Source organism: Tachyglossus aculeatus, chromosome 23 (assembly GCF_015852505.1).
Source record: "Tachyglossus aculeatus isolate mTacAcu1 chromosome 23, mTacAcu1.pri, whole genome shotgun sequence".
NCBI lineage: Eukaryota > Metazoa > Chordata > Mammalia > Monotremata > Tachyglossidae > Tachyglossus > Tachyglossus aculeatus.
In genome coordinates this window covers 13,427,320-13,437,341 of record NC_052088.1, presented here as the reverse complement: position 1 = coordinate 13,437,341, position 10,022 = coordinate 13,427,320, and the positions used below count along the sequence as shown (strand labels likewise).

General features: G+C 41.1%; 1 protein-coding gene across 1 annotated transcript in view; it reads right to left on the bottom strand.

The window, feature by feature from the left end:
* Positions 1-1,695: 1,695 nt before the first annotated feature.
* The window catches only part of FAM169A (family with sequence similarity 169 member A), a 48,047-nt gene continuing 39,720 nt past the window's right edge, over positions 1,696-10,022 (bottom strand). Inside the window, exons 9-13 of the mRNA XM_038765649.1 lie at positions 9,621-9,675; positions 9,251-9,401; positions 4,991-5,153; positions 3,252-3,455; positions 1,696-2,358 (exon numbers count right to left, since the gene is read on the bottom strand). Coding sequence (XP_038621577.1) covers positions 1,810-2,358; positions 3,252-3,455; positions 4,991-5,153; positions 9,251-9,401; positions 9,621-9,675 — 1,122 coding nt within the window. The 3' untranslated portion in view covers positions 1,696-1,809. The remainder of the gene's footprint in view (positions 2,359-3,251; positions 3,456-4,990; positions 5,154-9,250; positions 9,402-9,620; positions 9,676-10,022) is intronic.

The window sequence follows — 10,022 nt, the reverse complement described above, 5'->3', positions numbered from 1 at the left end:
TCGAACGATACATTATGAAGCAATATATTGCTATGACTACCTCACGAAATATGAAAAAAAAAATACCTAAAGCTTTTTTACTTCCTAGCAATACATCACCATCAGTCTTGATTGTTCTAGATCTCTGCCCAGTATGCTTAACAAACAGAAATAAATGGCCATTCTTAAAATATTGTTATTCAACTCTGACAATGAAGCGGAGAGCAGAAAGGAAATCAATCAATCAATCAATTGAAAGGAAAGGAAAGTGTTGAGAAGCTCTAAGAAATGGTTCAATGGTTTGCCTGCTGCACTGACTACCAACTATCAATACTGGATGCTTATTTGGGTACTCTAACTCCCAAAATATTAACCTGAAGGTAACCCTAAATTACCTCATTATAAACCATCTAAAGCTTTGGCATCAGCCCACAGCACCGACAGAGGTGACGTAAAATCGTGACCCTCAGATTTCTTCATATGGAGCAAAATGCTTTTTAATATTCACACGTCGGCCGTCTACTAATCTGGGTGTCTAGTGTGTCACAACAACCAATTGATTTGAAACCAAAAGTACACATTCAATGATGTAAGGGGCAACAGGATGTGTAGGTGGGCACCAAAGAACAGCCAGATTAGTCCATTTCTAGCAAGGGATTGATAGCTCCCAGCCTGCAGGTCTACGAGTGGGCAAGTCGAGGCAAGTCGACCTCTGGCCACATAGCTGGGGCACCGATGCCCACACCAAGTCGCCCAGAGTTTCCACTGCCCCTTTAGGGCTGCTCCCCAATTGGGACTCACTTCAGAAGTCAATGTGGTCATCTTGGGCCTCCCCAGCTCTCTTCTTCAACCGCCCTTTCCCGACTCCCCAGTTGGATGGAAGGGACACCTCATGGGGGTCCCAGAAGTCCAGTACTAGGACTTGAAACTTGCCCCCCGATCCCAGAAATAGGACTAGCTAGATTACCGGGCAATCGCTTGGGCTCCGGCTAGGTTTGCAAATGATGCCAGCAATTGAACGGTCAAAAAAACTGTACTCACTAGACCTAAATGGATGAATGAAACTTATCCTCATAAGAGCATATGCTAGTGCTAAAACATGGAATTAATAAATTATGTAAATGTTCACCACTAACGCAGAATTCAGGGTTAAAGGCCTGTCATTACTAACACCAGATGACGTTCCAGAATATAGTAAACAAAAGTGAAATTAGCTATATGTGCACCCACAGAATGAAGCTAACTACAATTACATAGTCCAAAACACCACCATTTATATACCTTTGACTTCATGCTTCCTTCAAATAATGCCATTTTCTTTCATTTAATGATACTTTGCAATGCCTGGATTTAGTCATGCTTAAATTTTAATAAAAGGTTTGCTACCTAACTCTACTAAAATAATACGATCCAGCAACACCTTTGCTTGACATTAAATGGCAAATTTTTATGATATTTGAATCAACTGGAAATTCCGTTGCTTTGACAGCAGCCTTTAAACTGTCTTAATTTTTAAAAAGCAATGGCCATTTATCTCCACCTGCTCAAGAAGATATATAATTTGATCTGGAGTGAAACTATATAAGTAAAAGATAAAATAAAATAGTACACAGAATGCACAAAATAGCCAGAAAAATGAAGAGAAAGCCTAGTGAATCCTGTCTCCTTAAAGAGGAAAAAAAAAAAATGCACCATAAATCCAATCCGAAATGTTGGAAAACATCTGTATCCTGTGCCCCACACTGTTTATTAATTACCATATTTTTTTTAAAAAAACTACAATAGCTTTGTTACAAAGAGGAGAACATAATACCTCCAGTTTTCCACCATTTAAGCTAGCTTAGCTTTTTTCTTCGCTGGTCCTTTGTACCCTTTGGCCTTTCTTCGTAAATTCCGCCTATCTACCACTGGCACTTCGACCTCGATTTCTTCCGAGCTGCTGTCTGCAGCTTTCTCCGCTGCCTGCGTGAAATGCTCGGGCTGCTCAGACGAGGCTTCCGACTGCTCTTCCAGCTGGTTCTTTTGTCCGGTACTCTGCTGGAACGGCACATCTTCAAGTTCGACCACTATCAGAGAACTCTGAGAAAGGACAGCGGGGGTCTCGTGGGGGTCAGGGACCACCTCCTCACCTTGATCTTCCAGGGAGGAAGTTGTGTTTGGTGACAGATTCTCAGAAATAGATTCTTCTGATGCTTCAGTGACCACAGAGTTTGAGAGGCCATTGTCAGACGGTTCTTCATTTGGGACAGCAGCAATCACGTCTGCACCCTCAGAAGGCGTTTTCTTTCTTGGGACCACTGAAAATTTCTCGTCAGGGCTCTCCTTTTCATCAGCTATGTTTTCCTCCACTAGCATTTCTGCATCAGGCGTGCGTACGGCCTGAAAAACAAGAAAGACTCAAAAAGTTACCGAATCCAGGGGGACTTTTCAGACACTAATACAAGAGGGTAAAGAGTCTCAGGAGCATGGGCACACGCTTTAATGGGTTGACAGTAGCAACATCCCAAATTTCTCATGAAATATTGGCTTGAAGCAGAACTTGTACATAATAATAATAATAATAATAATGTTGGCATTTGTTAAGCGCTTACTATGTGCAAAGCACTGTTCTAAGCGCTGGGGGGATACAAAGTGATCAGGTTGTCCCACGTGGGGCTCACAGTCTTAATCCCCATTTTACAGATGAGGTAACTGAGGCTCAGAGAAGTTAAGTGACTTGCCCAAGGTCACACAGCAGACATGTGGCAGAGCCGGGATTCGAACCCATGACCTCTGACTCCAAAGCCCGAGCTCTTTCCACTGAGCCCTGCTGCTTCTCTACCATGCATACCATACATACCATGCATATGTCGTTTGGAGAGCTATAAGAACACGTACATCCCCTGCATTATCATCATCTGGGAAAACTAAGGTTCTTTATTCATAGATACTAACAAGTACCTTTTGAGTCCATAAATGATATCCTTAAGTGTGCTATATTTTAAGAATGAGATACATTCCTACATCAAAAAAAATTTTTGACTCTAATCTCCCCCGCAACGTAAGCTGCCATTCAAATGCACAGATGTACCAGGGAGGTGAAATATTCAATTTTTTTTACAATTCTTTATGCATTCTAAAAAGGAAATATCACATCTCTGCAATAGTTAAGTTATATACAAGGTACAGAATGAGGCCTGAGGAGGATTTCTAGATCGAGACAAGTCTGAAGAATCATCAGCATTGTTACTGAAAAAAGAACCAGTGACAGTGTGATCTGGTATTTCCCTTACTTTTTCTTGTGCAAGATCCTCAGGAGGTTTTGAAGATTCAACAATTATTGGAACAAGTAGTGTTACAGATTCTTCAGTTGAGTGATCAGGCTGCAATTTTGCTTCTTCATCCAGAACATCACCAGTAGCTTCCTCTTCAGTCACTACTGTAGTTTTAACTGTGTCTTCTGTGAGCTCACCATTCACAGGCTCTAATTCTGATTCCTAGGGCATTCCAAAAAGAAAAAGTAAAGGTGCAGCCCCCAGCCTAGCGTTCCAAATAGTTTTAAAAGGATTCAGGAAGTGCCACCTAATTTTTTTTATGAATTAAGGAAAAAAATCACTTTTTCTAAAATGCTGGGTAACAGACATCCAATTTCAGAAACCAATTGCTATTCTAGTGTATTACATAAATGTATGACAGGCCACTGTGGCTCTTTTGACTGCTTAAGTTGTAAAAAAAAATTATTTTTGTCTCCTCCATTAACAGTTTAAGCTCTTTGGGGGCTGGTAACATGTCACAGAATGCACTTTACTAAAATGGGCCCTGAGCAACTACTAATGTAGCTGCTCCATAAATACCACAGAAATTAGAAAAATCAATACAGGAAACCTGGTTAGTGATCCTTTGCCCCTACCACTGAAAACAATATGCTGCAAGTAGCAACTATGTACTTCGGTTTCATCCTCTGATGGCTAGAACACTAAACAATGAAGACAGTTAAATAGCTTGCAGGTTTCCCTATTTAGAAATCTGACTTCTAAAACCAAGAACTCCTCAGGAACAAAGGGGTCAAGTTTCTCCAGGTGCATCAACATTTTGCTAGTCCAGGGACAATGCCTGTTTTTCCTCCATGCCCACTACTGTTCACCAAAGAGGCTGGCTTGCTTCTGTTCTTTGAGAGCTGCCCAAGTCTTGAGAGCATCAAAAGGGGATTGTCAAAAGTAAGTAGGTCAAGTTTTGCATGCACAGCCTTTCCTTCCAATGACATAAAACTACAGGGAACTAGGCTATTGGGAATTAATACACGTATAGTTCCCAACTATAAAATCATCCTGCAATAGTATGATAGGAAACTGAAGTCCATGGCTGTTTCTGACAAATGATTTGAGTCTGCTTTGGAATTTTTGTGGCTTTTTTTTTTTTTTGCTTAGTCTAAGATTTGCTGAACGGATAGCTATCATGTTTACCTGCCAAAAGAAAAAAAACAAGCCCAGAGGTTTTTTTTTTTCCTAAAAGTGGATTAATTCCAATCTTCTGGGCATCTTAGACTATGAGTTCCTCATGGGATAATAATAATAATAATAATTAATAATAATAATGGCATGTATTAAGCGCTATGTGTAAATCACTGTTCTAAGCGCTGGGGTAGATAAAAGGTAATCAGGTTGGATGCGGTCCCTACCCCACATGGGGCTCACAGTCTTAATCCCCATTTTACAGATGAGGTAACAGGCACAGAGAAGTTAAGTGACATGCCCAAAGTCACACAGCAGACAAGTGGCAGAGCTAGGATTAGAACCCAAGTCCTTCTCCTAAGCCCTAAGCCCATGCTCTCTCCACTTAGGCCACACTGCTTCTAAGAAATAACAGATGTCCCATCATACCACCATGTTGATTTAGTTCTAAATATCCCTTACATTTTTACATAGCAATTTTAAATTCTGTACAAGTTAATGTCTAGCTACAAAATAATCAATGGAAAATATCAAAAGCAAATGTTTAAAAATTAGAGACCTAATTTGTGCCAGTCTCTTACCCCTTTGTCATCTTGTTTTTCAGGGAGTGATGTACACAATCCTTGTGTCTCCAAATCTGACTGCTCTCTATCATCAGTTTCTTCCTCAAATTCAATCACATTTTCTTCAGGTTCTTCAATTACTTCTTCTGAGCTTTCAGACGTATATGCATTGGGCTCCAATCTATTAAAAAGTTTTCAAAAAAACGTTTACATGCTCCTTTCACTACTCTATAGTTTGGAAACATGTGGCCACAGGGAAAAGAAGAAAAATCTTCAAAACACTTGGCCCATTTTTCCTTGAAATTTTGAAGTACTGTATAGTTGTAGTAGTTTTTGCCCCCATTGGGGTAAAATATTACTGATTAATCAATGGTATTTATAAAGTGCTTACTATGTGCAAAGCACTGTATTAAGCACCTGGGAGAGTACAGCACAACAACAGACACACTTCCTGAACACCATGAGCTTAGAGTGATTAACATCTATTATATATGAAAGGATGTAATTTCAGTCAGTAAGAGCCAGAAGACATTTGGTTCTAACATTTCAAAATTTTGGGGCATTTTTAGTTAGGCACTTCTAAAATCAATTCAAACACTAGTCATTTCAGCAGAGGTAGCCTCATCCTATCACATGCTCTGACAAAGTGAAACAGTAGCAACAGAAATGGTATGCTTCTGCATATGTCAATTTACATGTCTTACTATTTATGCAACAATTTTGGTATCTATCTCCCCTGTTAGATTGGAAGCTCTATGAGGGCAGGGATCAGGTCTACTAAAGTTTTCCCCCAAACTCTTAGTATGGCGCATTCAGTAGGTGCTCAATAATACTATTAGTTGATTAGGAAGAGCCCTGCACAGCCAATTTGTCTATCAGATTTTACCTACACTGTCTTCTGTGCACCTATTTATTTATTTATTTTACTTGTACATATCCTATTTATTTTATTTTGTTAATAAGTTTTGTTTTGTTCTCTGTCTCCCCCTTCTAGACTGAGAGCCCACTGTTGGGTAGGGACCGTCTCTATATGTTGCCAACTTGTGCTTCCCAAGCGCTTAGTACAGTGCTCTGCACACAGTAAGCGCTCAATAAATACGATTAAAAAAAAAAATGGTATTTACTAAGTGCTTACTGTGTGCAGGGTACTGTTTTAAGCCCTGGGAAACACACAGGTGGGAATTAGATATGATCTCTGTCACTAGGGCACAATTCCATCCAACAAACATTAGGAACGGTGTCTTGTCTGAGCCTGCTCTAAGAATAGGTTTTCAGCTGAAGTGATCTAACTCCTAAAGCTTCCAAAGAAACAGTTACAATGGCTGCACTTCCACAAAATCCAACCCTCGGACCACAGTCCCAGAGCCCTTGGCACCTTAAATGGCCTTGAAAAGACTGTTGAAGCAGTGAGATCCCCCAGTGGGATTCAGCTGATAGTGACCATTCTGTGTCACAAACCCTGTCCTCCCTGTGACTTTCCCATCTCTGTAGACACCACCACCATCCTTCCTGTCTCACAAGTGTTTTCCTTGACTCCTCTCTCTCATTCAATCCACATATTGAATACATCACTAAATCCTGTTGGTTCTACCTTCAATCATAACTAAAATCTGTCCTTTCCTGTCCATCCAAACTGCTATCAAGTTAATACAGTCACTCATCCTATCCCACCTGGATTAATGCATCAGCCTCCTTGCTGACCTCCCAGCCTCCAGTCTCTCCCCACTCCAGTCCATACTTCACTCTGCTGCCCGGATCATTTTTCTATAAAAATGTTCCGGACATGTCACCACACTCCTCAAAAAACTCCAGTGATTGCCCATCCATCTCAGCATCACACAAAAACTCACCATTGGCTTTAAAGTACTCAGTCACTTTTCCCCCTCCTAACTTCATCTCACTACTTTCCTACTATAACGCTGCCAACACACTTTAACTCCTCTAATGCTAACCTTCTCACAATGCCTGGATCTCACCTACTTTGCCGCTCACCCCTTGTTCATGTCCTCACTCTGGCCTGGAACACCCTCCCTCTTCATATCTGACAATTACTTCCCCTCTCCCCACTCCGTCAAAGCCTTACTGAAGGTTTGTCACCTCCAAGAAGCCTTCCCTGACTGAGCCCCTCCTGTCCTCTTCTCCCACTCCCTTCTGCATCGCCTTGACTTGCTCCCTTTGTTCTTCTCCCCTCCCAGCCCCACAGCACTTATGCACATACCTGTAATGTGCTTATTTATATTAATGTCCAACTCTCCCCGCTGAGATTGTAATCTCATTCTGGGCAGGGAATGTGTCTTTACTGTTATTGTGTACTCTCCCAAGTTCTTAATACATTGCTCTGCACTCAGAAAGCACTCAATAACGTGATTGAATGTGTTAGCTTTCCTGGGATGTGGGAGAAATACAGGAGAGTCAGAAGAAGGGAAGAAAGGAGAGGGAGTTGCAACACCATTCTGTGTCTGGCTGAACTGGATAGTGCTGAATTATGTACAAGTATGATATATTGTTAGATCCCAAGAGGTATTCTAGATTGGATCCATAAAAATGTAGTGTTAAGCGAAGAAGCGCTAAAGTACAGTTTCCCATAGGAAATAATGTGCATTAAAGCGCTCCCCAAGATTAAAAAAGGACTGAAAAATATACTTCAAAAGTGATATGAACATATTAATAGATGTGTACAGCTAGTCTAAATATAGTGACGTGATCAGATAGCAATACAAATATCACCAATTCAGCAAAATCCTTAGAACAAAAAGCTCAAAGAGGGAAAGCGCTACATTAAGATATGATTTTCTGACAATAAAAAATTGAAGCAGGTCAGCTTTTTAAAAGTTTATTTTACCAGCTCAAGGGAAAAACAAAAACAACAACAACAAAAAAAAACAAACCCAGTGACATTTAAGGTGGTTTCCATTCAGGGATCTCAAAGCAGATACAATCCACATAGTTGAAGCCAGAGTACACAATGACCATGCAGACAGGCAGGTGTGAAACTAATCTTTCCCTAAGCCAGTGTTCTCCCCATCACACAGACACCCTTTACAGCAGAGGCACAGTGCAAATAGAGTCTGCAGGCCAAATACTACATAGCTTCTTCAGGCTAACCAAGGATGCAGTTAGCAACAACCTCCCGCCTCACTGCGACTTCTAGATTAGCAGTGAGTGGGGATTATTGAATATGTCCACAGCCGTCTTGGAGCCTGGAAGGAGTCACAATGGCAGAAATACAGTCACTTCTGCCTTTCAAATCACCTGCTTATCACCCTCTAAACTGTAAGCTTGTTGTGCGCAGAGAACGTGTCGTACTGTACTCTCCCAAGCACTTAGTACCGTGCTCTTCACACAGTAAGTGTTCAATAAATATGACTGACTGACTGCTGTTCATGTCAGTCAAAAGAATTAACCGCCTCCCCTAAGGAATTATTTTTATTGCTACACAAGACATCTGCTGCTCCAATTCACACAAAGTTCATCTGATGTAGAAGCAGCGTGGTCTAGTATAAAGGGCACAAGCCAGGGAATCATGGGACCTGGGTTCTAATCCCGGCTCTGTCACTCAAAAATCTCTAGCGATTGTCTATCCACCTCCATATCAAACAAAAACTCCTCACTTTAAAACGCTCCATCACCTTGCCCCCTCCTACCTCACTTTGCTTCTCTACTTCTACAACCTAGCCCGCGTACTTCACTCCTCTGGTGCTAATCTTCTCACTGTGACTCGCCTGTCTCATCACCGACCCCTGCCTCTTGCCTGGAATGCCCTCTTTCTTCAAATCCGACAGACAATTAGTCTTCCCCCCCTTCAAGGCCATATTGAAGGTGCATCTCCTCCAAGAGGCCTTCCCAGATAAAGCCCCACTTTTCCTCATCTCCCACTCCTTCTGCATCGCCCTGACTTCCTTCCTTTGCCCTTTCCTCCTCCCCACCCCCTCAGCCCCACAACATTTGTGTATGTATCTGTAATTTTATTTATTTGTACTGATGTCTGCTTATTTGTATTGATGTCTGTCTCCCCCCCTAGACTGTGAGCTCGTTGCGGGCAGGGACTGTCACTATTTATTGTTGTATTGTACTTTCCCCAAGCACATAGTAGTGCTCTGCACACAATAAGCACTTGATAAGTATGACTGAGTGAATGAATGTGAACCTTGGACAAGTCTTTCAACTTCTCTGTGTCTCAGCACTTAAATACCAGAATTATCATTACAGACAGCCTAGGCAGAATAGCATTTGTTCAAACAAACAAACAGGCACCAAATGCTATAAAATGTGCCTTACCTGCTCACTGAAGCTGCAGATGAAGTCTGGGGAACATTCTCATCCTCATCTTGGGGAGTACTAGGTTCTGAATCCTGAAACTTCTTTCCTATCTTGGGTCGCTTTAACTGACTGCTTCGCGTGCGGGTGGAAACGGGTGTTACATCCAACACTGTTAAAGAATAAAAGTAAAGCAAATCAAATTCAACAGCCACAGAAATACAGGAGACATACATGCTATGGCAGCAGACTCAATGTCCACATCGTGATTTTTCCATTCTTACTGCACTCATTTCCCTGTTCTTCTAAAGCCAGACTGGAAAGAATAACTGCCAGCTGCTGAGAAACACTCGGGAACTGTATTTCAGAAATTGACAGCAAAATGTCTTACCTCTAGAAGTGCTTGCATGGGCAAGCAAGGCATCTTTGCCTTTCAGATAATCGACCTAAAGTACAGAGATAAAAATCCAAATTTTATGCACTGATTAATATTCAAGTCTCTTCAAACATCTAAAATAATCTCTTGGGAATTAGCATGATTTTGCAGAAATGCTTTTTTTCTTTTCAATATCACTGTTTCCCCTTAAGACTCCTGAAGTTTTTTCTTGAATTGCTGAAATAAGCCCTACATAACTGTTCAGAGTCAATGTGGCTATGACCACAAAAATACCTGTCACATCACAAAGGCAAACATTTAAGAAGTGTTTTCTGTCTCTGATTATAGTATATAGTACGGCCACTTTTTCTAAAACTGCTATATAAAGATTAATTCCTCAAAGTATCCCAATGAGTT